Source organism: Trichosurus vulpecula, chromosome 6 (genome assembly GCF_011100635.1).
Source record: "Trichosurus vulpecula isolate mTriVul1 chromosome 6, mTriVul1.pri, whole genome shotgun sequence".
Taxonomy (NCBI): Eukaryota; Metazoa; Chordata; class Mammalia; order Diprotodontia; family Phalangeridae; genus Trichosurus; species Trichosurus vulpecula.
In genome coordinates, this window is record NC_050578.1 from 155,864,507 (window position 1) to 155,891,635 (window position 27,129).

Below are 27,129 nucleotides of genomic sequence, written 5' to 3' on the forward strand. Positions count from 1 at the left end.
GGAAAATTGCTTTATCTACCTGCAGGCTAGAAATTGCATGATAAATCCAAAAAGATAACCACCAAAATAGAGAAGTCATTCAGTAATCATTTTTCTGGAAACAGAATTGCAAAATTAGTATCTACCAAGGAAAACACAGCAATTATCCACCCCCTCCACTCCAATCAAAAAGCTACTCCAACAAAAAGAAAAATCAAAGATTTTGTGTATGTGTATGTGTAAATGTACCCAGAATTCAACTGAACAGTAGCTGTTTCTTTCGAATTTAAAGTAGTGCCAGAAATAAATCATCTCACCTCTGCTCAGTTCCTGGACAAAAATACCAGTCTATTGTAGGTTTGGGAAACCCTGCTGCCACGCACTGGAGCAGGCCATTCATGAGTCTGTCAGATGTAAGAATCTCTGGCTTTGCTGTAAGAGAAGAAAAATAGTCACAATTCAGACTTCAGGCTTCAAATGTTCATTCGCTCAAGGTCCCCTTCCTTGGTTATCAGGGGTTCTCAGAACTCGAAAGGATCTTGGCAATAGAACAGGGTCAGAAGACCTGAGCTGTGACACAGAACAGCTATGTGACTCTGGGTAAAACACTACCTCTCTGGATCTCAATTTCTTCACCTATGAAACGGGGCTAATGATGAACTAAACAGAGTTATTACTTCTTGTTATTATTAGACATCATTGCTCCAAGAGAATCAAGAAGCTGAAGTTACAGGTAGACATATTATAGCTCAATAAAAGGTAACCTATTCTAAAAAGTTAGAGCTATTCAGCAATTGAACAAGCCACCTAACTAATGAGGTAGTGAGGTCCACATCATTGGAAATGTTCAAGTAGAGGCTGGATGAACATCTGATATAAACGCTGTAGAAATGAATTGCTACTTTGGTTGGGATACTAGATTAAATAACCATGAAGACCCCTCAAATCACAGATCCAGAATGAGCAGAGACCACAGAGACTATCTTCTCCTGGAGCCCCGTCATTTTCCAGATGGGCAAACCAAGACTCATGGAAGTTGAAGGACCCGCCCAAATCCCTTCCGAAACTCACTTCTGAATAAAAAGGGGTTCTTCGTCAGGGCAGGATTCCTATATTCCCAAGGGAATAGAAAGGGCTGAAGAAGAGCCTTTTATCCCTTGGGTCATTTTCCTCTATAAACACAAGATGGTCTGTAAGGTCCCTTTCTAGAGCCTACTATCTTTAATATTAAAATATTCAAGTAAGCACTGTAATGGGGAAGAACATATGGTAGAGAGGGAATTTCCCACTTCATATTTTATTCCACATATAGACACTCTCTTAACCAAGAGATGAGTAGGTCAGTGGTTCAAGTAAAAAGCTGGTTTGTTCTACTAAAGAGACTACTTTGAAATGGCACATTTTAACAATGACAATGAAGTCTGGAAAATGCTGAAATTCCTCCTTAGAGATTCAAATAAAGTGTTTTCCTCAGAACAATCCAATTAACTAAGTAATTATCAGTCTGGGTTTTGTTTGTTTGTTGGTTTGAGGAGATAAGGTTTTGCCAGTACCTGTTATTTAATGAGAGTGGGGGACTTGTGGTGTGGTAAGTCCTACCCCCTCTACAGAAAGGCCATTTACTGAGGGAGTACCCATAGCCCCTGTTTAAGGATCTAAAGGGTGGTCTTGGAGAAGATAGATTAGACCTGGTTCTGTTTGGCCCTAAATGGCATAGATAGAGCAATGAGGAGAAGCTACATAAAAGTAAATTTAGGCTTAATATCAGGAAAAAAAACAAAAACAAAAACAACCTCCTGGTTTAGAGTTCTGCAGGAATGGAACAGTCTGTTTCAAGAAGCAGTGGGCTACCCCAATAGTGATGGCTTTCAAGCAAAGGCTAGATGACCCCTCCTAGAGTAGGGAGATTCCTTTCTGACATCACTTGGAACAAGATAACCCCAGGCATACCTTCCAGCTCTCAAAACTCCAATGAGCTGGAATTCTGATTCACAGGATCGCCTGAGGGCACTGAGTCAGTGCCTTGACCTCCATCAAACTTGGATCAAAGCAGAACTTGAATCTGGGTTTTCCTGACTACAAAGCTTGTTCTTTTAATCCTCTAAATCTTGTTCCTTTTCCATCTACACCAGGATTATCATATTTCAGATGAGTTATTGGTCTAGAAAACTTGCCTCCAACAGCAAAAATCACAAATCCATAATAGAAGAAACAAAACCACAAAATGTTAACTCACAAGACTACTATAAGCACTGTGTAGGTCTTGAAACAATATTTACATGTGGACTAACATTAATGATGATGATAAACTGAAGCTCCCTATTCAACAGAGCACTCCTATGTCTCCTAAGCTAGCCATTTCTTATGTGGCTTGAAATAGTATTTTTCAACATCTGAAAGCTGTTATTTTAAAAGAGGGCAGGTATGTCATTTTAGTTCCACACATTATGGATGGCCATTGCAATATTATTTAAACAAACAGCATATCCTGGATTTGCAATATTACAATGTTGCTAGCAACTGATAGAAAATGTGTGACCAGAGGAAAAAAGATTGAGATTTTAATCTTTGGAAGTTTATTTCCTGAAAGGGCAGACACACTAAGAAAATGACAATTTCTTTGTAGGATGACTCCTGCAACACGCCTCCCCCAAGGCAATATGTCTTGGCACATGGTGAGCACACCACCCTATCATTTAAGCTTGATGCTGCTGGTGGGCAGCCCTGTGAAGTGAAACACACACACACACACACACACACACACACACACACACACGTACTCTCAAGCAATCAGAAGGTAGGCACACTCAAGTATTGAAAGTCTATGCCAGCCTTCACAAATAGAGCAAGAAGACAAAGCGGCACACCATGCATGCATCCATCTGGCAAGTTTCATTTAATTATCACAGCCAACAATATAATTGGGATGAAAGTAGGCCATGGTGCTAACACACTGGAACCTGGTGAAAACACTATTCCCTGTAGGTGGTTTGGTGTGTGGCTGCTCTGTCGTAAACCTCATCCACAGTAACAATCACTCAAGTCCCCAAAGAAAGGCCACCACAATGGTAGTTTCCTAGTATATGCAACTACCCTAGTATGGACTGTATGAAAATGTCTCACATAATCAGAATGAGCTAAGTATAATGTCTTAAAAAATGAAAAGCTAAGTTTCTCTGCAGACTATAAGTCTTCTCTCAATGCACTATAATCAATTAAATATGCATTTCTTTTTTAAAAGGCACAGACGGGATCGTTTGAAAGACTACAGAGAACAAATCTGAGATGTGATTTCCTAGGTATTCTATAATGTGCAAGGGTCAAAAAGGGACTTTTATTCTAACAGGGATAAAGAGAAGAAGTTGGAGATGTAGACAGGGTGTTTAAGTAGCTCTTGAAAGCAGAGATTATTTCAACTTTTGTCTTTGTTTCCCAGCACTTACACAGTTCTTGACACAGAGGAGGCATTTCATAAATGCTTACTGATCAATATAATTCCTATAGAGATAAAAATGGCACTGTGGAAAGGCAGTGCACATTGCCCTCTTCAGCATGGAAGACTGAGTCATCCTACACCTGTCAACAACACTGATCAACTTTTGCAGGCAGTTTTCAATATTCCTCCTTAAACCACAAAACTGACCACATTACCAGGAAGACTGGTGATACTGCAAACATTCTCTTTGACTAAGAGGAGATTCTGATAATTGTTCAGTTACCATAATCAGAGAAAACATTTAAGACCAAATTGGGGGCCCAGTGGCTAAATGGTCAAAGGATATGAATAAACCGTTTTTAAGAACTAAAAACTATTCATTGAATTTGAAAAATACCTTCAATTCCCTAACAATAAGATAAATACAAATCAAAGAGACTTTGAGAACATCTACTTTGTTTCCAATTCTTTCCTACTATGAAAAGTTTTGTTGTCAATGTTTTGGTACAGATGGGGTCTTTCTTTCTATCTCTGACTTCATTTCCAAGTTTTGCCAAAGACTGATCAGGGTATGGCAAAAATCTTCGCTAGAAAGGAACAATTAACATGATGAACTCGGAGAAGGACAGGAAGACTGCTATCAACTGATGCCGTGTAAAGTAAGCAGAACCAAGAACACAATATACACACTGACATTCAATTAAAAAAAACATTCAATTAAAAAAAAAAACCCCAGACATTGTAATTACAATAGACAAGCTTGGTCTGGGAGAAGAGATGAGACAATGTATCTCTTTCCTTTTTTGTGCAGAGATGGAAGACTGAGTGTGAAATACTGCATTCACCGTCAGGCCTTGTTGATGTCTTGGTTGGTTTTACCAAGCCACTATTTTCTCAGTCTTTCTTATTTTTTGTTTTAAAGAATGGTTGGAAAATGGTTGAGAAGTTGGTTGGAAGGGGAAGGACACATTTAGAAATGACAGTCATGTAAAAAATATTAAATTAGAGCTAACCAACTAATAGGTCCCTGCAGGATCTGGAAGACCTTTAGCCTCCCTACCACTAGGACCATCCTAATCACACACATATACACAGCCACTTTCTCTTAGCCAGAGCTCATAGGAGTACCAATTCTCATCTTGGCCAATCATTGATAGGTGTTTATATATATTCCTTACCTTCAAAGATTATAAAAAGGGGGGTACAAGGAACACAGAATCGGAGATTTCAAGTAGGAAGAGACCTCAGAGACCTTACCCTTTGATCTACCAGCTCATTTCAGAGAAGCAATCAGAGGACAATCAAGGTGAAGTGATTTCACCCAAGATCATATTAGGTAGTATGGAGGGATTTAAAACCCATGGTCTTCCAAATCAGGGTCTCCAAATAAATAATAAAAAGTCTCCTTTGCTTGTGGACTAAGAAAAAAATGTCATCATCACTTGAACCACAATTAGTAAAATCAACAGTGCTCAGGAGCAGATAAATAGCATATTTACTAAAAAATAACATTTTAAAAAATTACTTGAGGCATCACTCTTTCTAAACATTGTAAATTAGAATGGTAATTTGCTTTCAAATTCCAGTAAGTGATATTTCAAAACTCATACAAAATATACCTCAAACCATAGCTCATTTCCTGGCTAGTAGGGGCGCTTCCCAGAATTCAGGTCATTTACAAAAGAAACCATCTCCTAATTGAGGTGAATCTTCTTATAGGAACCGAAGAAGTTCCTCTAGTCTCCAAATAAAATAGAACGCGAATGTGGTAACATGGGACAAGCTGTACTCAGAGAGCCAGTGACCATGGTGAGGTGTCTGTGGTGGTACCATAGTAGATGAGCTGGGCACACGCTGTTAAATTTCCGATAGATATAAGATCATGAAATTACTCTTGTAGCCAATGGGTATAAACTTGTAATAAAAAAAAAAGTCATTAGCTGGCGACGTCCCCCCTTCAGGAAATGGGGTTGGGGAAGAGCTGTGATACGAAATACTCAAAACCAGAGGCCTATTACCCACTCAATCTTAGCTTTGCCAAAATTTCCATTTATATTGTTAGTGTTGAACTAGATCCCTCTGCAAATGGTGGAGGAGAAGGAGTCTGAGTCAAAAAAAAAAAAAAAGAAGTCTGAGCTCCAATTCCAGCTCTGCCAGCGAATAAATGAAATTTATAAAGTGTTGACTTAGGCACAAAGCACAGTGCACTAAGTGCTTGGCATACAAACAGAAAAGATATCCCCTGATCTGCAGGAGCACACATTCTGATAGGGGAGGTTTTAGGTCAGATAGAAAGGCTCCATGGTCCTTTCCCACTGATGATGAGCCATTTAACACTCTAGGATTTTGGTGTTAAGAACTTTCTTTTCCCAGTCTTCAGGAAGGAAGATAGGAGCCAGGTTGGGCTAGTCAAGTCAAATCATTACCACCACCATCACCTCCCCTCGACCTGGACAGAGACAGCCCAAGGCTTTGAATGACTACAAGATGACTGAGCAGTTGTTTGTTGATGGATAAAATACTGACTTTCTTTGGGCCTGACGAGATCAGACTAGAGAATCCCTAGTATTTGGCCAGACTGGTCTCTATTCCTCACCCACACCTCCAATTCCATGCCTTTTTTTACTGGCTGTCCCCCAAGCTTGGCACATACTCCTTTCTTCACATTTGCTTCCCAGAATCCTTAACTTCCTTCCACAAAATGCCTAAGCAGCTACCTACACAATGCCCTTCCTAAACCTCCTAACCACTGATATCCTCCCTTATTAACTATCTTAATTTTTATTTCACATTTATTCTGCATAGCTTTATCCCATATATGCTTACATATATGTGTGCCATCTTTCCCAACGGAATAATAATAAGCTACTTTATAAAAGAGAGAATATCTATCTCAGAACCTACCTAGCATGGCCCTGGAACATAGAGGGCTCTTAATAAATACTTGTCAACCAAATGATTACAGTTGTTCTCCAGCTCTGAGATCCATCGCCCATATCACAGAGTTGTTACAAGGGATCCAATGAGATATACAGGCAAAGCTGTCTGTAAACCTTAAAGATCTATGAGTTAAACTAATACTATTAAATGAAGAAAAGGCCTGACTTTATTGTGCATCCTCCAGGATTGTGTTACATTGCAGAAAGAGTACTAGCGTATGTAACTGGCAGTGATAAGCTGTGTGACCTTAGGCAAGTCTCTTCATGTTTGATGGCCTCCGTTTCTTCATCTGTAAAAATAAGGGAGAAGGGAGACTGGAAGAGCTTATCCCTTCCATCTCTTCTAGCACTAAAATTCTTGTGATGGCTAACCACTTCTAAATGCTCCTTTATTTTCTTGTCACATCTATGGTCTCAGTAATTACAAGAGCTGCTTGCCACTTCAGAGTCTCAATAGTCAGTTATCCAAACATTCCCAGACCCGCATCAGAATCTCAGGCTCTTTGCCAAAAGGATGGTAGGGATGGCTGGTGGACAGATTGAAATCTTATGCATGATTTTTTACAGTAGCAAAGAACTGGATGGAAATCGAGTGGTGACAATCAGTTGGGGAGAGAGAGCTGAATAAACTCTGGTAGATGAAGAAGTGGAGTGCTATTACTATGAAGTCAATTTTGAATGCAGGATGAAGAGGAACTTGAGAAGATTGGTATGAACTGATGGAGGATGAAATAAGCAGAAACTAAAGAACATTATACACAATTACTACAAGGGTGTCAATCATAAGATTACTAGAAGGAAGGCAGGGTCTTAAGCAAATTAAAAACTAATAGGGGAATCCAAGAACAGTTAATAAATCACAACCCCTTCTCTCAGCAAAGAAATGACAGATTATATATACAGACTGTCAGACTTAGTCAATATATCCAATGCTTTTGCAGAAAGTTTTCTTTGTTACATGGTGGGGGTGGGGTATGGTGTCCTATTTAAAGTTGAAAAGGGAAGGAGGGAAACGTTTCCAGAAATTTCTAATGAAATATAAAGGGCACAGACTAGGCTTTAAGAAAAATTCATACATTTATTTTACTTATGGGTCTACAGATGCCGGTACACGAATGGCCAACTCTATTAGTGGCTCTTAACCTAGGGCTCTGGAAGAGGGGTGGCAGAGGGAATGTCAATAAACTTGGATAATAACTGCATTTCAATAATTGGTTTCCTTTATAACCCTTTACATTTTATTTTATAAATTTTAAACATCATTCTGAGAAGGGATCCATAGGCGTCACCAGACTGCCAGAGGTGTCTAATACAGAAAAGGTTAAGAATGAGTGGACTGTGCTTTTAACCATTCTTGGGGTGGTGTTCACTAGGAAAGAAGAATAACTTTACCCTGAGAGCCTTCTTCCTAAAATCATTTAAACCATCCTTTACCTGAATTTACCGTTGGCAAAAATAAGTAAAAGCAGATCAGGTTTTGTGAGGGGTTTGAGGGGCACAGGAAATTTTCTCATCAAATGGCCTCATTCTGGGCAATTTATCGCTTTGGCTGCTTCAGTATACTTTATGATCTATAAATAATCACTAACACCAGACAGGATGTTAATTATATGGTGTAGTGATTCAGAAATAATACATTATTTAGCATTTCCTCAAATTGTGTCAAAGCCTCTATAACAGCTAGCCATAAACGGAATGAAATCAGTGGCTTTGGGAAGAGTTAATTTAATACCATTTTGGAATCCAATCTAACTCAACATTTATGATATCTTATGTGACCCCAAGGATGAGTGTTGGGTTCATTAATTCTCCATCTCTTCATCATCCTGCCTTACTTCCACTGTCAAAGACTTGGGTGTGAGGGAGGGGGATACCCCAAAAATGAAGAGAAATTCATTTATGACTTCAAAATAATTTAAGCTATTAATTTACCCCATATAATTTAATTAAGGCTTTTAAACCTGAGGTGAACTGTGACTTCAAAGTGGCATCAGGTAGAGAGACTAAAAGTATCACTTCCAAAGTTCTATGTCTTTAATAAATGAGAGCTCACATTTTTATAGGCCTTAAGAGTTAGGAAACGCTTTCTTTGCTGTGACCTTGTGAAGTAGGTATTGTAAGTGTTACTACCCCAATTTTATGGCAGAAGCCAAAGCTCAAGAAAGGTTGTAACTCAACTAAGGTCAAAGAGAGCTCATAAGTGCCAGAACAAAGACAAGGACGTTAGATTTCTGAATCCTAAGGGATCTTTTCATTAGACCTTACTACAAGGTCTTCTTTTATAGGATTCTTCTTTAGCAGGGGTTCTTACCCTAGGCTTCATGTATAGATTAAAGGGGTCCATGAATTTGGATGGAAAAATATTATAGCTTTATGTTCGCTAAACTCTGACTGAAATTTAGCACTTCCGCAAAGGCTTATGTAGAATCCATATTGGACTGCATACCGTCTTGGGGGAGAGGAGGGAGAGGAGGGAAGAGAAGGAAGGGAAGAAAATTTGAAACTCAAGAACATGTAAAACTAAGTGTTGTAAACTAAAAATAAAAAATTTAATTAAAAAATAAAAATTAAAAGAATTTTAAAAAGAAATTTAGCATTTCCTATAATTATCTGAAAATGTTATTCTGAGAAAGGTTCCATAGGCTTCGCCAGACAGTCAATAGAGACCCACGGCACAAAAATTGTTGAGAACCCCTATTTTAAGGAGGTTGAACATTCTGTAAGGGAATGGTCACTGAAATTTCAAATATTTAATCATATTTTAGTTTTCAGAAAGTCTATAAATGATTAAAAATATAAATGATTACAAATGAGTAAAGATAAATGCTAAAATTGTTTATGGAGGTGGCATTAAAACATTGTAACTGATCAAGTTAAGAAAAGGGCAGAAATGAGCCTTTCATTCTATTCTCGGTACTAGATCAAAATTACGTTGTATACATTCTATATTTAAAGAGCTAGAATTTGCTTTTCTATAGAGGCAAATCAGACCATAAGTCTTTCATCTGGGTATACCACAAGCTACCCTGAGAATCTTGGAGAATGCATTAGTTCACCTAAGTATCACTTTTCCCCTGCCTGTAAAAAGGGATACAAAAAGAATAAAATCGTTCAAGAGCAATACCTGGGAAGAAATCACGTTAGAGCCCACTTTTTATAAGCTTATTGGCCCTTATTCTGAAACTACCGGTAACCCCAAGTGATGCCAGTGGGACACAAGTCCTTGACAGGATCTACCAAATTAGAAAGACTTCAGCTCATAGACAGCTTCTGAGCATCAGCTTAGGACAATCTGGCTTATTAGCCGAGTCTAAAAGATGATGATTTTTTTTTCCATGTCACAGCAGCTCCTAGATACTATCCACTAATTGAAGTAGCACAGTGTAGTAAAAATAGCCACTGAACTTAAGAGTCAAGAAAAGACCCGAGACCTCAGAGCATTATTAAGCTATGCAACACTGGGCATGCCATTCTAATAGTGTGATGCCCAGGTCCCTCAAGAACTGGGAACAAATGAAAATATGCATTTCAAGTCTTAGAGTGCTTTTTGAGAAGCTATTTTGAAAGGTATCGTTATAGTTCAAAATAGTAGGGTCTTGGAGTCAAGGGACAGCTGGATCTGAATCCTGTCAATTAACTAACAAAGACTTATAAATCAAACCTTGGCTGGAGGGCTTCCAGAGTGTGCTAATGACAACGAAGCAAATTCAAAGTCTAGAGCCTGGATTTGGAACAACAGGGTCCATCTAGTGAAATCTGCTCACTTTATAAATGAGCAAACAAAAGTCCAAAGAAAAGGGATTTCATTTAAAGCTAATAAGAGATTTTTTTTTTAAGATTCCTCAATGATCAGTAGCCAGACTTATAAATGGCTTCCCAAACATAAACTGGATTTTGTTGAATCCAAATATCAGTCAGTCCAAATTATACTTTCACTAGATTTCTTTAGAGGTAAATCTATCCACATGAATATGCACTAAATGAGAAATATTAGGAGTTTGGGAGTTCAATATAAATTGTGCCACTTAATCATTATCATTTAAAAAGGTGGCTTCTCTTTTTAGAGTAGCAAAGACGGGAGGTGAATGCATCATGGCCAACCTTGGCTATTATAATGACAGTGTTACCAGTTTCAGGCTTTCTTTTGTTTTAAGGAACAAATGGAAAACAAGGAGATGCTGATCAATTGGGGAATGGGTAAAGGAAGTTTGGTAGAGAGGAAAAAAAGAAGTCTTATATGAAACACTTCAAAGTGAAACAAGCAGAGCAAAAAGGACACATACAATATCTATACCAACACAACTGGGACTGAACACTACCAACAAAAGAAAGCCTAAAACTAGCAACGCTACAATTATGACAGCCAAGGTTGGCCACCATGCATTTCCCTCCCTTCTTTTCAGAGATGGAAGACTAGAGGTGTGGAATGTGGCACATACTGTCACAGTTGGTTGATGTATTGATTAGTTTTGTCAAACTCCTTTTTCTCTTTCTTATTTTTTTCTACAAGGCAATGGCTCTCTGAAGAAGTGGGGAAAGGTACAGGGAGCTATTTGGGAATTAAAGTGAATTTTAAAAAAAAAGACCAAGATCTAAATAATTTTAATTTAGCTTACTTATATCATTTGTTTTAATGTCAACACCTTTTTTCCCCTCATCCCTAGGACTCTGGTCAAGTGACTTACCCTCTCTGAGAATCAGTTTCTTCATGAATAAAAATGAGATGTCAAGCTTAAATATGATCGTGTTTCCAGCCCTCTAAAGTGATATGATTATTAACTGGGCTTATTTGTACTCAAATCACACAATAGAACGACAATTCTTCTTCTTGATTAATAAATTCATAGATGAAAAGCATGAGAGAATGGACAAAACTGTTTGAAGCTTTAAAAAAAAAAACCTTATCCCTAATGCAATGTCCTTAACTCAAGTAAAAATAACTTTCCAATTAAAAAAAAAAACACAACACTTTACACAATTTGTAAAGAACTGGGAAACCTTCCAAAATGGAGAAAGTTCTCAATTTCCTACAATAATGCTACCTCTAAAAGCTCTTGAATACTACAGCTCTGGACAATGCCTCAAGTCAGCTTCAGTGTTGTTCTCAAATCTGAATCAGAAAATTAATGGGCTGGAATCCAGAAAAGACTAAGTTTCTCTGTCCACACTTGGCGGGGGGAGGTGGGATGGTGGGGGAAGAAGAGTCAAACAAAGGGGCTGCCACTTTGAAAGGAAATCTATCTCCAAGTTATGGATGGAAGAGAGATTGACCCAAAAAGACATGAGGGAGAAAACAATGAAAGAGGCTCTGAGAGCCATCCATGTCCACCTGCTACAAAAGATTTGCTTTGGTTTTAAGAGAGCAGTTTTTGAGATAACAGGACTACAGATATTCTATCTATAGGCACTCCCCAACTCTATACAGTCCCATTGAAGGAGTCACCAGGACCAGCTCACCCGTGCAGGCACTCTCCCCCTGGCTTCCTTACCATTGCACCTGAGACCACCCCCTTCCCTTTCTTCCCTGAGTCTCTCCTAAGAAGGATCTCCTGTCGCCTAGACCACAAGGTTCTCAATGCTAAGATGAGTTAGTGAAGCAGCAACTTTTAACCTCTACAAGCCATTTTCCTCTTCTGTGAAATGGGGACAATTCCCCATCTTACAAGGTTGTTATGAGAAAAGTGAATCACAAAAAATGAGGATTATGACTATTCCAATATGTTCCAAGTTCCAAACTAATGGCTTCTAAAAGACCTTTGTGAAGGCAACCCATTAAGAAACTGGTGAAAACCGTTGTCACATATTTCTCTGTATCTGTCACTAAATCTATTCAGGCTTTACTCAAATGGATCTCCAATCTCTACAATTTGGAAATTCCTTCTAACAACATAGATTGCACAGCGAACACATCCTCCCATAATTCCACCATAGTGTGAATTCAATGTTCCAGGGATCCTTGTTTTCTCCCAACACTGCGGTGGCACCAGGGGAGCACTTGGACATCCACCTGCCAGCCCTTGCTCTTTCTATGTGACCAACCTCTTTTCTACTTCTACTTCCCCTGATGACATCTTTTATTCTTGCTCTTGCAAGTTCCTCACTGGTTTTAGGTTGTAGTCAACCAACATCCACTATAAGCCTTGTCATTTCCTACTCCGTAACATCCATTTCCAATTCTTAGAGGACTGTCGAGCTCCACATCTTACATCCCTATAGCAACACCAGAAGAGTTTTGGCATGAAGGAGATGGGGATGGGCCTCTGTCTCTTGAAAAAATGCTGAATCAATTGTGGGAGTCTTTCAGTTTCCTAAAGGCAATCTAGTCTGTTTATTTTGGGGGGCCAGCTTGAGGTCCATTTGTATTGTCTGTCCCAGGAAGGGAGGCTGATGAATGAATAAGCATTGTGAGCTGTCCATCCAAGTACATGTGATAATCTGAGCTACAGATATCTTTCATCCGCATATCTTTCCAGGATGGGTAGGCCAAGCTGTTTTGAGTGGTTACCAATACCTTCTGTTCCTCTGAGTCAGCTGAAACAATGTCATGAACACAGAGAAGTGCTTGGATGAATCTACGAAGTCCACCAGGATTCCCTCTCCATCCTGGATTCTGGGCTGGATCTCTTCCATCATAGCAGCCGACACCTTTGGCAGTCAGCTCTTAATTTTATACCTCACCCTAATGTTTATGATGAGGGAGGCCACTGAATATCAAGGTTATTTCATTTACTTTTGTTGGTAATATGGTTTTGAAAACCACCACTGGAGATGTGAAGAAGCCAAAGTCACCTCTGGTGGAAGAAGGACCCATAATGATACCAATCTTCCCAAATACTGAAGTGAGGTCATAAAACCCCAAACAGACATAGGTTTTGCAGCCAAAATCAAAGCTTTCACACACATACAACTTGTGCTTTCAAGGATAAAGCCTACTTTTTAGATTTCTTGGCTAGGTTTACGTATGTGTACTCTGTGCTAATCATGGCAGAGAACTCCAACCACAGAAACTCTCTCTATCCCTGAGTGAATTACTGTCCCTCAAAGTGGTCAAAGACATCAAGAGGTAAAGTGACTTGCCCAGGGTCACACTGTCAGTTATGCAGAGGCAGAAAATGAACCAAGTCCTGACTGAACAACCCCAAGGCCAGCCCTCCTTCAATATGGTAAACACCATTTACCATATTGATGCATATCAGACTGTTCACACTGAAAAAGATACTGTTTAAAGGGCAAAGAAATTACATTACAACTTCTTTTGCAACCTCTGAATTTCCATTGTAAATAACAAATACATAAAATTTCTTTAAATTTTTTTTTTAATTTCTACCACACCTAAAAGTATCTTAAGAAAAGGGGAAAAAATAAGATGGCAGCTGGAAAGCAGGGACTTGCATGAGCTCCCCACCACATCCCTCCAAAAACCTATAAAAAATGGCTCTGAACAAATTCTAGAACTGCAGAACCCACAAAACAGCAGAGGGAAGCAGGGATCCAGCCCAGGACAGCCTGGATGGTTGCTGGATGAGGTCTATCACGCATGGAGTAGAGGGGAGCGGAGCTCAGCGTGGGAGGCAGCAGGACCAGCCATTCCAGGAGCCGGGCAGAACGGGCCCTAGCTCCCTGAATCACTGAGCTGCAGTAGTTACCAGACTTCTCAGCCCACAAACACCAAAGACAACAGAGAAGGTTAGTGGGAAAAGCTGTGGGGGACAGAGTTTGAGGTTCGGTCATCAACCCAGGGGCAGCGGGGGAGGTGCAGCTACAAAACTACAGCTGCAGTTAGTTACTTCCGGCCCCAGGTCCAGTTGGTGGGAGGAATTAAGTGGCAGATCAGAGCAGGAGTGCAGAGCCTGCTGAAGATTTGCGTCAGGTCTGGGTTGGTGGTTCTTGAGGAAGGAGGAGTGCTGGGGTGGCAGAGCTGACTATATAGAAATAGCTCTGAAATCAACAGCACATCCCCTCAAGCTTGGAACAAAGTACTCTTTGCTCTACAAGCAGTCATACCCCGACGAAAAACTCAAGGGTCAAGTAAGTTGGCTGGGAACATGGCCAGGCAGTGAAAACACACCCAGATTCAGTCTCAGACTTTGGAATCTTTCTTTGGTGACAAAGAAGACCAAAACATACGGCCTGAAGAAGTCAACAACGTGCAAGAGCCTACACCAAAAGCCTCCAAGAAAAACATGAACTGGTCTCAGGCCATGGAAGAGCTCAAAAAGGAGTTGGAAAAGCAAGTTAGAGAAGTAGAGGAAAAATTGGGAAGAGAAATGAGAATGATGCAAGAAAACCACGAAAAACTTGCTAAAGGAGACCCAAAAAAATACTTAAAAAATATTTAAGAAAACAACACCTTAAAAAATAGACTAACTCAAATGGCAAAGGAGCTCCAAAAAGACAATGAGGAGAAGAATGCCTTGAAAGGCAGAATTAGCCAAATGGAAAAGGAGGTCCAAAAGACCACTGAAGAAAATATTACCTTAAAAAAGAGATTGGAGCAAGTGGAAGCTAGTGACTTGATGAGAAATCAAGATATTATAAAACAGAAGCAAAGGAATGAAAAAATGGAAGACAATGTGAAATATATCATTGGAAAAACCACTGACCTAGAAAACAGATCCACGAGAGATAAATTTAAAAATTATTGGACTACCTGAAAGCTATGATCAAAAAAAAACAGCCTAGATATCATCTTTCAAGAAATTATCAAGGAGAACTGCCCTGATATTCTAGAGCCACAGGGCAAAATAGAAATTGAAAGAATCCACCGATCGCCTCCTCAAATAGATCCCAAAAAGAAAACTCCTAGGAACATTGTCGCCAAATTCCAGAGCTCCCAGGTCAAGGAGAAAATACTGCAAGCAGCCTGAAAGAAACAATTTCAATATTGTGCAAAAACAATCAGGATAACACAGGATCTGGCAGCTTCCACATTAAGGGACTGAAGGGCTTGGAATACGATATTCCAGAGGTCAATGGAGCTAATTAAAACCAAGAATCACCTACCCAGCAAAACTGAGTACCATGCTCCAAGGCAAAATATGGATTTTCAATAAAATAGAGGACTTTCAAGCTTTCTCAGTGAAAAGACCAGAGCTGAATAGAAAATTTGACTTTCAAACACAAGAATCAAGAGAAGCATGAAAAGGCAAAAGAGAAATCATAAGGGACTTACTAAAGTTGAACTGTTTTGTTTACATTCCTACATAGAAAGATGATGTGTATGATTCATGAGACCTCAATATCATAGTAGCTGAAAGAAATATGCATATATATGTATACATATGTGTGTGTCTATGTATGTGTGTATATGTGTGTGTGTGTGTGTATATATATACACCTACATATATACACCTACATATATACACACATAGATACACACACACACACACAAAGGGCACAGGGTGAGTTAATATGAAGGGACGATATCTAAAAAAATAAAATCAATTTAAGGGATAAGAGAGGAATATATTGAGAGAGGGAGAAAGGGAGAGATAGAATGGGGTAAATTACCTCGAATAAAAGTGGCAAGAAAAAGTGGTTCTGTAGGAAGGGAAGAGGGGGCAGGTGAGGGGGAATGAGTTAATCTTGCTCTCATCAGATTTGACCTGAGGAGGGAATACTATACACACTCAATTGGGTATCTTACCCCACAGGAAAGAAGAAGGAAGAAGATAAAAAAGGGGGGATGATAGAAGGGAGGGCAGATGGGGGGAGGAGGTAATCAAAAACAAACACTTTTGAAAAGGGTCAGGGTCAAGGGACAAAATTGGATAAAGGGGGATAGGTTAGGAAGGAGCAAAACATAGTTAATCTTTCACAACATGAATATTGTGGAAGGGTTTTACATAATGATACGCATGTGGCCTCTGTTGAATTTCTTGCCGTCTTAGGGAGGGTGGGTGGGGAGGGAAGAGGGGAGAGAATTTGGAACTCAAAGTTTTAAAAACAGATGTTCAAAAACAACAACACCACAAAAATTTTTTTGCATGTAACTAGGAAATAAGATACACAGGCAATAGGGCATAGAAATTTATCTTGCTCTACAAGAGAAGAAGGGAAAGGCGGATGAGAGGGGAGTGGGGTGACAGATGGGAGGGCTGACTGGGGAATGGGGCAACCAGAATATACACCATCTTGGAGAGGGCGGGAGGGTAGAAATGGGGAGAAAATTTGTAAATCAAACTTCTGTGAAAATCAATGCTGAAAACTAAATATGTTAAATAAATTTTTTAAAAAAAGCAAACTGACTGGGAGGAATACCTCCAAGGTCATCCAGTAATAAGATCACAATTACCATAAAACATATTTACAGAGCAGAGCACCTTCTATTCTTCACCTGTTATAGACACAAGTCACTTAGAAAAAAATTACAAAGAACCATTAAGTTTTACTTACTCTTTACATAAACTTTAAATGTTACAGAAGTGCTGACATCTGAATTAGACACTGAAAAGGTATAAGGGCCTCCTTCAGTTCCCTTTAGTCTGTTAAGGTGAAGTTCACTTATATACCTACAAAGAAAATAAAAATAAATTGGAATCATGCATTTTTCATCATCTCCAATTGGAAATATGCCATTTTAATCAGTTGGAGAAAATACTCCAAGTGTTTAGCGACCTTCCTACTCGGAAATTACATCAGTCTAGGGCTTGGGATCATGAATTCCAACCTCATTTAAGATTTTAACATCATTTAGTATTTTACACTTCCGATCTTGAAACCAAACAAAATCTTGGAAAAAGCCAATTTTGTATCTCATAGGTAAATCAAATTTTTGTGGGCATGGCTAGAATAAATTTCTAAAACCATAAATGTAGGGGAAACAAAGTACATAAAAGTGATAGCAACTGATTTCCTAAATTATAGGCAATATATATATGTATATATATATAAACAAACACATGTAATTCAACTAACAAAGTAGGCAGTTGACTTGATACCTAAAATAAAAGGTTTTTTTTTTGCTATCCTAAAGTGTCTGTTTATAATTTAATTAAAGTATTACAAACCACTACCCATTGGAATTTTGATCAAGCAGGAAGAAGGTACAGCCCAAGATGATAATGTAAGACAATGGGGAAAAAAACTGATTTACGAAAATTCTATTCCCTAAAATTATGCTGATGCACATGACTGTGTACACATTATTGATAATGAGTCATTTACTCAGAACTCTGTTGCCTTCTCCTAATTATTTTTTCCTGTGTCCTTCTCTTAGGAGGAAGAAGAAAAAATATATAGTGGGGATTATTAGAGGTGTGTGTGTGTGTATGTGTGTGTGTATATGTGTGTGTGTGTGTGTGTGTGTGTGTGTGTGTGTTTTAAGCAAAAGTATGTACACACAGCTTCCAGGCTTTACTTTGAAGTCAAGTCAACATTCAACCCAATGTACTCTACTTTCAAAATTCAGAGCAGAACCCCACGGTCTTTGAGGTCTCATCCATTTTCATAGTTGTCAAAATTTGAAGCATTGCTCATGAAAAACTACTTACAAATACAGAAAAATATGCTAGCCTTTTCTGAAAAGAAGTTTCAACAGTTTAACAGAGAGGGTCTTCTGCTTTACCGTAAGCTAAAGAGAAAGCTCAGTTGGCTAAAAGGCCCCATTCCCTCAAGAATTCTCAATTTCTCTTAGGACACTTAATGAGACAAAGAGAATAAGATACCTGTGTACCTGTTAGCTGCCCCTACTCCAGTCACATCCCCAACTAGAGAGTAAACCTCTTTGAACGAAAGGACTGTGCCTTGCTTAAACATCTCTGCATAACTGAACAAAAGTTTTGTTATATTATAGATACAGACACACACCTGGAAGAACCAAAGAACAAAGTATATTCCAAGATTTGCCCCAAATGTTTCAGATCCCAAGTATCAGGTCTGCCATATTTGCCTTACCTGATGGTGCTCTCACTCCCTGGCTTGGTATAATCATCCCATTTGTCAGTCACTGTCCCATTCATATATATCCACTGAAGATGTTCGGGTTTGGGAAATGCTTCATATTCGACCACTAAGTCTATGTTTTCTCCATCATTTATAAAAATTGTGGTATTCATCTTGGGAAAAATGTTAATGAATCCTTTTTCTAATGATGACAGAGAAAAGAATCAAGGGAAAAAAAGTTAAAAATGACATTTCCCAAAGCCTCCATTCATCAGACAAAATTCTCATTCCATATAGATTAATTCAAGCCCCCAGTGAAATTCAGCATGAAAATGAAGTCTTTTGCCACTTCATTCATTCATCAAATAATTAATAAACGTCTATTTTGAACAAGCTACTGTATAAGATGCTTGGTATACAGAGGGGGTGATAGACTAAGTTTCATTAGAACACAATTCCTGTACTCAAGGAGTTTACAATCTAATAAGGAGAAAAGACACAAACCCATAACTATTAATACAAAATTTTATAAAGGTACATACTTCACAAAGGAGCTTTCTTCATTCCTTAAGACCAAGAAAACTACATTACCTTTGGACTGCCAAGATAAACAGGTGAGTTACCTGAGATTGACTGGGGAAAGAGCCAAAATTACAATAGAGAACACCAATTATGACTATGGAAGTAGAGATTCCACCACCAAAGTCTAGAGAAATACACAGAAAAGGGTGGGAGGGGGCGGGGGGAGAAGAGTTTTGATAGGGACATGGAAATTGTTTAACTATCCTGTTAAAGATAATGTATACATTTGGAAAAATAGTGACTAGGCTTACAGTTCCATAGTCAAGCATTTTAAAAATTTCCAAATACTTTTTCTGAGCCAAGAGTTGTCAAATACGTAGCAAGAAGAAAAAATAAAAGGCTATCTTACTGTATTTGAAATTTGCTTACTATGCACAACATTCGATGTTAATATAACAAAAATCAATTTAGAAATGGAGTCCAGAGAACTTAAGTCTGTACTTCCCATTCTTCAAGTAGTATTCTTTATCTAGGGATGGTCAGTTCTTTGTGATGTGAAGCTCAATAAATATGTACTTCTAGGAGTTAGTCTTAAAATGAATTTGTTTAAAAATCTTCATTAGCTTTATCCCATTAAAGAAATTAAATTTGTTGGTGAACTGCTTTCCTCTCTCCTTGCTTATTTTTTTATTTTTTATACCATAGGATGGCTCTCTCATGTACTGGGAAATAAAGGTGATGTTATAAAGAGCAAAGTTCCATCGGAAATAGCCTACTCCTTCACCCATATCAATTTCGTAGAGATTAAAGAATATTTTTTTAAAAAAGATCTAAAAAACTCTGTCTACTGTACTATTTAGACCTTATAAGAAGAACACGAATTGACTTAGGAAGGGCCAGCTCCTAATAAATCACCTATATATTTCCCTTTACTTCCCAATTTCCATCATAAACCACAGTGGAAACTACAAAGTAATTGAAAACATTCTGGTCAACTACTGGAAAATGAATTCCTAAATTAATTTAGGTTAATTTCTAAAGTAACAATACTCTCTTGAAAATGGAGAAATCCTCAGGTTCTCAGGCTCATAACTCAAAGTACTGTTTGGCAAAATGTCCAGAAGTGTTTGCCAAAAATATTTGCATCTAAAAGATTTCTCTCAGGTTCTCTATGTAACAGCCTTATCTTAAATCCCCTGCGGTTTTTTCCCCTGCTATCTTCTTTCACATACTCAGTATAATTTTTTTTTTTGGTCCAGGAGAACACACTACATTTCTGACCATGGAAATGAAAATATTAACAGAATTACATGATTGCTTATGGGCTGCTGTCATAAAGATACACACCTGGGATCTCTGCATTAGGAACTGGTTGATACCATTTTCATACCCATGCTAAGGAATTGATCAATGGCTTTCCTCCCTCTTTCCTGAGCTCCCTTTGGCCAACCACACCCCACCAAAAACCACCCATAAAACATACAAAACCGGGGTCAGGTTTCAAAGCTGTATGCACTTCCAGTTATGCATCACTGTATTCTTGGAAACAGATGAATGGATTAGGGGGAAAAAATCCGATTACATACCAAGATGCGCTTAGAACAGTTTTACTAATTGCTTTCTGAGGCTGATATCATACCAACATGCTCCCTAATCAACTTAGCTAATTAGCACTTATGGAGTTTAATATTTAAAAAGCATGGCCTTCTATTCAAATTAATAAAAGGGCTTGCAATCACATTTGGGGCCAAAATAGTCTCCTGTCTCTGTATTCTGGCACCATAATTGTTAGCAAAGTATCTCTTCTATGTTCAATCTGAAGTATTTTCCATTATGACATTGAAAAAGATGCCAAATTATAAAACAGCAATTGAATTAGAGTGTGCCACAAACCTCTAACACTGCCATAGAAAACATTTATTGAACAAACTTAAAAGTGAAAACAGAATGAAACCCAACACCACATCCATTGGGTTGCTGCCATTCTCCACAAAGGGCTTTAGGCTGTGCTGCCCGCATTGATGAAGGATGGCACACCGTGAGATTCTGGGAAGGATTCTGAAACAAGACTGATTGCATGGACCTATGATTTCAGTGGTATAGAAAACGTCACAGAAGAGGAAATCCCCTCTATCAATATTGGTTGCTAGTTTCTCTGCAACTTATAGTCTTAAAGAATTACCTAGAACCCCGGCGGACTGATTAAGCCCAAGACCTTGTGGCCTTTTTCCACTGGTGGAGTTGAACATGAGTCTTCTCGGCTCCAAGGAAAGATGTCTTTCCACTATTCCTTGTTGTCTCTGATACTGATTATGACAGAGAAAAGTTTGGACTTTTTTTGGGTGTGGGGGGGGGGGGTGGTCTGTGTGAAGGGGGAGTGGGAAGGGGTTCCTGCTATTTTAAACTCTGGACCTTTCTCATTGAGTCAAATTATGCCCAACTATTTCATCAAACCAAGTTAACATCATTCACCTGGTACCAGAATATTGGAGTTACCTGCAAACATTCATACAGTGGCTTTGACTGGTCTAACACCTCACCCAACGCAAAAATCATAAAAATGATGGCAGCTAAAGCCTGTAGAGAAGACAGAGGGGAGAAGGAGTAACTGGGAATACCAATTTTAAACTGAATTTTGCTCCTCATTTTCTCCCTCTCAGAAGCAGTGGCTGGTTTTCCAATGGCCTTCCTATCAAAGGAAATAGGTGTAACTTACGAGTCTAGAACCTAAGAAGGACAGAACATCGGTGGGGTGATCAAACAATATATCTAGCTTGAGGGAGGAAGGGGATGGGAAGAGGGCATTTGAGCAAAGGATCTGAGTATTTATCACAGAGCCAAAAGGAGATCTCAGTCAGTTAGAAGGGAATCTTAAAGAGAATCCAACCACCTTGTTTCATGGAAGAGTAAACTGAGATCCAGAGACTAATTGCCAAGTCACATAGCTAGTTAGTGGCAGAGAGGAGCTAAAACCTGTATTTCCTTATTCCCCAAGCCTACTCTCTTTCCCCCACAGAGCACAGAGTAAATGAGAGCTGAATGAGTTCACGACAAAGTGAGTTAAGATGGGAAGCCAATCTCACCACCTAACTTATTTTCTCAGAGGCTAAGAAGTATTTAAATTTATCCCTTTATTTAGGTCTCTAAATTCATCCTGGGGCAGCTAGGTGACTCACAGGATGGAGTGCAAGGCCTGGAATCAGGAAGACCTGAGTTCAAATCCAGCCTCAGACACTAGCTGTGTGGCCCTGGGCAAGTCACTTAACCCTGTTTGCCTCAGTTTCCTCATCTGCAAAATGAGCTGGAGAAGGAAATAGCAAAACCACTCCAGGATCTCTGCTAAGAAAATCCCAAATGGGGTCACAAAGAACACAACTGAAAAGAATGAACAACAAACCCTACAATTGCCTAGGCCAAACTAAAGATGAGGGGTGTTTCACTGTACCAACAACATTGTTAACTTACATCTACATAGCATTTCCAATCAACTTCCAAATTAAATGTTTAATTAAATTATTAGTTACAGTTTACATTCTATATGGTAGAGAATGGCCATGTAAACCCAACCACTGTCCTAGAGATTGATATTAAAAGGTCAAAGAGAAAATATAAAGATACTGTATAGACAATACCATTAAGAGGCAGAGTGGTTTAGCGAATGGAGGGCTAGATCTTTGTCAGGAAGTCCTTCCTCTGAAGTATACTAGCAGCGTGACTGTGGTTAAATCACTTAACCTCTTGGTGTCCTAGGAAAAGCACTCAAATGCAAATTAGAACTGTGCTATCCGTCTGCAGTCTTCACTATCCGTCTTCACTCCATACTGATGAAATCACTGGTTCAGATTCCACCTGACCCTAGCCCTCTGCCTCGGTCCAGTTTGGGATGCTTAGTTTCAATTATTCCTCTACCTTTTCAAACTCAGTAGGACTCCCAGAAAGATTAGTCTACCACAGTGATGTCAAAGACAAATAGAAAGTGTACATGAGGATCCCTGTGAGCCACACATTCATTTAGAAAACCACATATTAACATTATCTGTGTTCAACTGTATTTTTATTTATTTTCTTAAATATTTTCCAATTATGTTTTCTCAACCAATTCTGGTCTTCAAAGTATCAAAGTCCTCCTGGGGGTTCAGGAGGCAAGCTACAACCACAATCTTCCAGTTAAACATGTACTGCATTTAATAAACACTTGTTGACTATAATGAGGGTAGGGGAACAGAAAGAGTCAATGACTGTCCCAGGACACTAGCATTAGGTTTTGCAATAGATGAATTATCTCCATTTTTCTGAGGTAGAGTCACAAAAGAAGCACAAGATTTTTCTAAATTGGAAATGTAATTTTATATTGGCAAACTTGGTTGAGACTCTTATGAGGAAAAAACCAAAACCTCCCGCACAACCCACAGGTCTCAACTGAAACAACCTTATTTATGTCTTTATGCACCCTTTTAGAAAATTTTAATTGGTATAGTTTTGGCCTCTGTGTTCCAGTATAAAGAGGTTACAAAAATATGGCATGCCCACAATGGTCTATTTCAAAGAAAAAGCTCAACATTAAATTTTACTTAAGGGAAATAAAGTGCCAACCTCCCAATTTCATCTCCAACCATAAACAATAATTTATATATATATACACATATATATGTATGTATATATTTTCCCATATGAGATATTTACCTACTACTTTTAAGGTTGCTGTAACGTTTGCAGGTCCAAAAGTATTATTGGCAAAACATGTGAAAACTCCAGAATCATTAACTCTCACTGGACTGATTGTTAATATGTCTTGACGTTCATAAGCATAATCACCAGAATGCCTGCTTTGAGTATGTGTGCTAATCTGTGGGTTAGAGAAGGAAGAAAGAAGAAAAAAAAATCAAAGATTAACATCTAAAAGAGATGCAAAATCTTTCTTAGATAAATTAAAAATAGCAGCAATTAACTCGATCATATTAATATTCATGTCCTACATTGCTTAAGAAGGAATAATAAGGCATCATGACAAATCTGTCACTGGAACCTCTCTTCATGTTACAATACCATATTGAAAGTATGTCATTATAGAGGAGAGAAAAGAAAATGCATATGAATACATTTCTTACAAATAAATATGGAATCCAAAACTCCAAATACTACAAAGACCAAATTTATATCCTTTATGATAGTGAGTCAATCCTCTTTAGAATATAAAACATATGTATATCCATCTTCTGCAACAGAATGTACACTCCTTGAGGGCAATATATCTTTGTACTGTGAAGCACCTAGTGGTGTGTAGCACAGATGCCTGAAGCATAGCTTAACAAACTCTTATTAATCACCTGGTTGATAGGTTAAGGCTGGTAAAGCCTCTGAATTATATGGGATGAGAAGAATGGCACATCCAAATAGAAGTAAGAGAATGCTATGGCCTCTAAATTACATGGGACAAGAAGAATGGCACATCCAAATGAAAGTAAGAGAATGCTATGAAGGCATTCTGCTGGGTTTTCAACACCTTCACAATAAGCAATGTCTGCATCTGCTCTGGAACAACTAATAACTCTAGGTCTTGTTCAGCAGAATATTGCTCAAAGTTGAAGGAAGACCCATGATTCCAGTGAAAGTGTGCTGGACCTGGGAGTCAGGAGACCTGAATTTAACTCCTACCTCAGACACTTACTGGCCAGGCAGCCATAGCTTAACCTTTCTCTCTCTCTCTCTCTCTCTCACACACACACACACACTCTCTCTCTCTCTTTCTCTCTCTCTCTCTCACACACACACACACACACACACACACACACTCTCTCTCTCTCTCTCTCTCACACACGCACACACACACACACACACTCACAATCTCTCTGCCTCAATAAAAAGTAGCAATATTTTCTAGTACACTGTTTATTTGGGACTGTTATGAGAAAAATACTCTGTCAACTTTGAAGCAATATAGAAATGTGGATTTTTTTATTATGCTGAGATATACCAACCAGACCTGGTGAGGCAGTATCCCAAATTAGCTGAAAAAGGTGGCTAAGGAGAATTAGCAGCAAAATTACCTCACAGGTGATGCTATCCTGTCTTTTATCTTTGCCTGATGGGCAGGCATTGGGAAGGTTCTTCATTTAAAAAAAAAAATTGAAGCCAGCTACGATGCTTTTTCCAGCAGAAGAAATTAAACTACTTGAGAACACCCAAAATTTAATTACGAGTCATATCAAGAAAAGATCAGTGCAGCCACAAATAAAAGAACTAAGAATGGTTAGTATAGTTTTTCCAAATCAAGAGACACTTGTCCCACCACTAACTACCATTCGACCACATACAAGTCACTTTCCCTTGTGTGGGCCTCACTTTCTTATCTGTCAAATGAGCGAGTGGGGTTAGATGAATTCAAAGGTATCCTTCTAGCTCCATGATTCTGTGCAATCAGCTTTTGCCCTATCAAGGGGTCTAGTTTAAATCGCTGGCAGAACCCGACTACTGAGAATTGGGGCCTTAAAAACAAGGTTTGCAGGCAGAGATAGTAAGGTCAAGTGACATTTTCACATTACCCTTTATCCAGTTCAGTGTCTGACAGACATTTCCTGTGGCTGAGTTAATGTCACCGAGCAGAGAACAGACTCAACTCTAGGGCTGCCTTCCGATATCTAGTTTCTACTTCCTACAACAAGCAGGCCCATCCATTTCAATGATAGGGAATTTAAGTCATTCAGGGATATTCAAGGAGTCATGGCTAGAAAGAAATAATTCCTCTCCATAGATGATGTAAAAATTATTACCAGACCTAAGCATCATTGTTAAGGGCCCAGTCAAAAGTAATTTTGAGGACAAATGAGAATAAACAATGTGGTTTTCCAGGGTTAGAACTCATCAGGATTTAATGAGTTGTAAATGATGCCTAAGACTTTGGTTAAAAAAGAGAGAACATTCAACTTTAAATCCAATCGAATTGTTTATGAAGTTTATAAAGTATATTTTATATTAAAAAAGAAAACCTGTAAAGTCAACAAGAAAAATCTTTCCTATAGAGAAAACTATAAAAATAAAAGAATGCTAAGATTATTCCTAAATGTGGTCACTCTCAATTAAGGAGCCACAATTAAGCAAAATGAAGCCAATAAATGATTTATAGGTGACCCTGGCACAAAGCCAGAAGTTCCATCTGCAAGTCACATACTGTTTGCATATGATTCAGTTTTTCCTTAACCTTTGCTGCTGCAGATTGGGATTTCCCCAAAGAGCTCCCACAGCTAAGTGCTTATCAACCAGCACCAGTGGATTAATTGGGAATGGCATGTGGGGCTCTGGGGAAACAGCATTCAGAACAAATTTGCCCGAGGCAATTTGATTTGAACATCTCAAAATGGCTAATTTTCTCTATACACAAAGGCTAAAATACACATATAATTTCAATCTTTCCCAGCTGAAGCAAGGGATTATAGAAAGCCAATTAATATGGGATTGTATTCTGTAAGATTAGTAGACAATCCATATATATGCTTTTGCTTTATTAAATTATATGATATGGGAACTAAACTTGCTTCCCCTGCTAATTCAAACCAGTAGCATAGGCCATGGTTCACACCATCATCTTAGTCAATAGCAGGCTTCATTTAGCAAGGTATCATTACAAGTCTACATGAATACCATTATAATGACTTTGTATTGTGTTAATCACCATGGTTACCTGTCTGGTAAAGAGTTCTTAAAACAAGCATGAAACACCCTATGGCACATAGGGCATGAGGAGGGGGAAGGGAGATAGAGAGGGAGTTTACTCTCTACTCCCTCTCCCTCCCTCCCCCCCCCACCCCATCCCACCTTTCCCTTTTAATTTCTTAGAATGCTTACCTGGGCCATGAACAGAATTAATTTCAACAGCTAAAAGCTGTAGCTATGACACTATGCTCAAAACTACTAAGAAGATTCTTATAGGAAGAATTTCAAGACAGTATTTATTAAAGACAAAGGAGATTTTAATGAAGGAACTATGTTCAGATACGATGAGTTGGTGCTAATGTGTCACCTAAAAAAAGACCTAGGTATGGGGAAAGATTCCTAGAAAGGTGACCAACCATTTTATTACCAGGGATTAAGTCAACTAAAAGGTTAGTTAGTAGTGTTTTGGTACTAAGTACCCAGTTAAACAGCAGGAAAACCTCAAGCAAAATTACTAAGGAATATTTGGCAACTGAATGCCAGTTGGTTCTTAATGGATAGGCCATTCCTTACATAGGGGAATTGCAGGAAAACTGTTTAACTATGGAAGAGGAAATTTAGTATAGCTCTTCTAATCACTTTAATAATAAAAATACAAATGGGATGAGCAGTAAATCTGCATATTGCTAATCATAATGTCAAAGTAATGAGTCATTTGTA

At 38.6% G+C, this 27,129-nt stretch overlaps 1 protein-coding gene across 2 annotated transcripts in view; it reads right to left on the minus strand.

The window, feature by feature from the left end:
• The window catches only part of KIT (KIT proto-oncogene, receptor tyrosine kinase), a 102,606-nt gene that overhangs the window by 22,409 nt on the left and 53,068 nt on the right, over positions 1-27,129 (minus strand). For both annotated transcript variants that reach the window (XM_036764368.1, XM_036764366.1), the window contains exons 5-8: positions 23,443-23,605; positions 18,250-18,439; positions 16,750-16,865; positions 297-411 (exon numbers count right to left, since the gene is read on the minus strand). In XM_036764368.1, the coding sequence (XP_036620263.1) occupies positions 297-411; positions 16,750-16,865; positions 18,250-18,439; positions 23,443-23,605 (584 nt within the window). The remainder of the gene's footprint in view (positions 1-296; positions 412-16,749; positions 16,866-18,249; positions 18,440-23,442; positions 23,606-27,129) is intronic.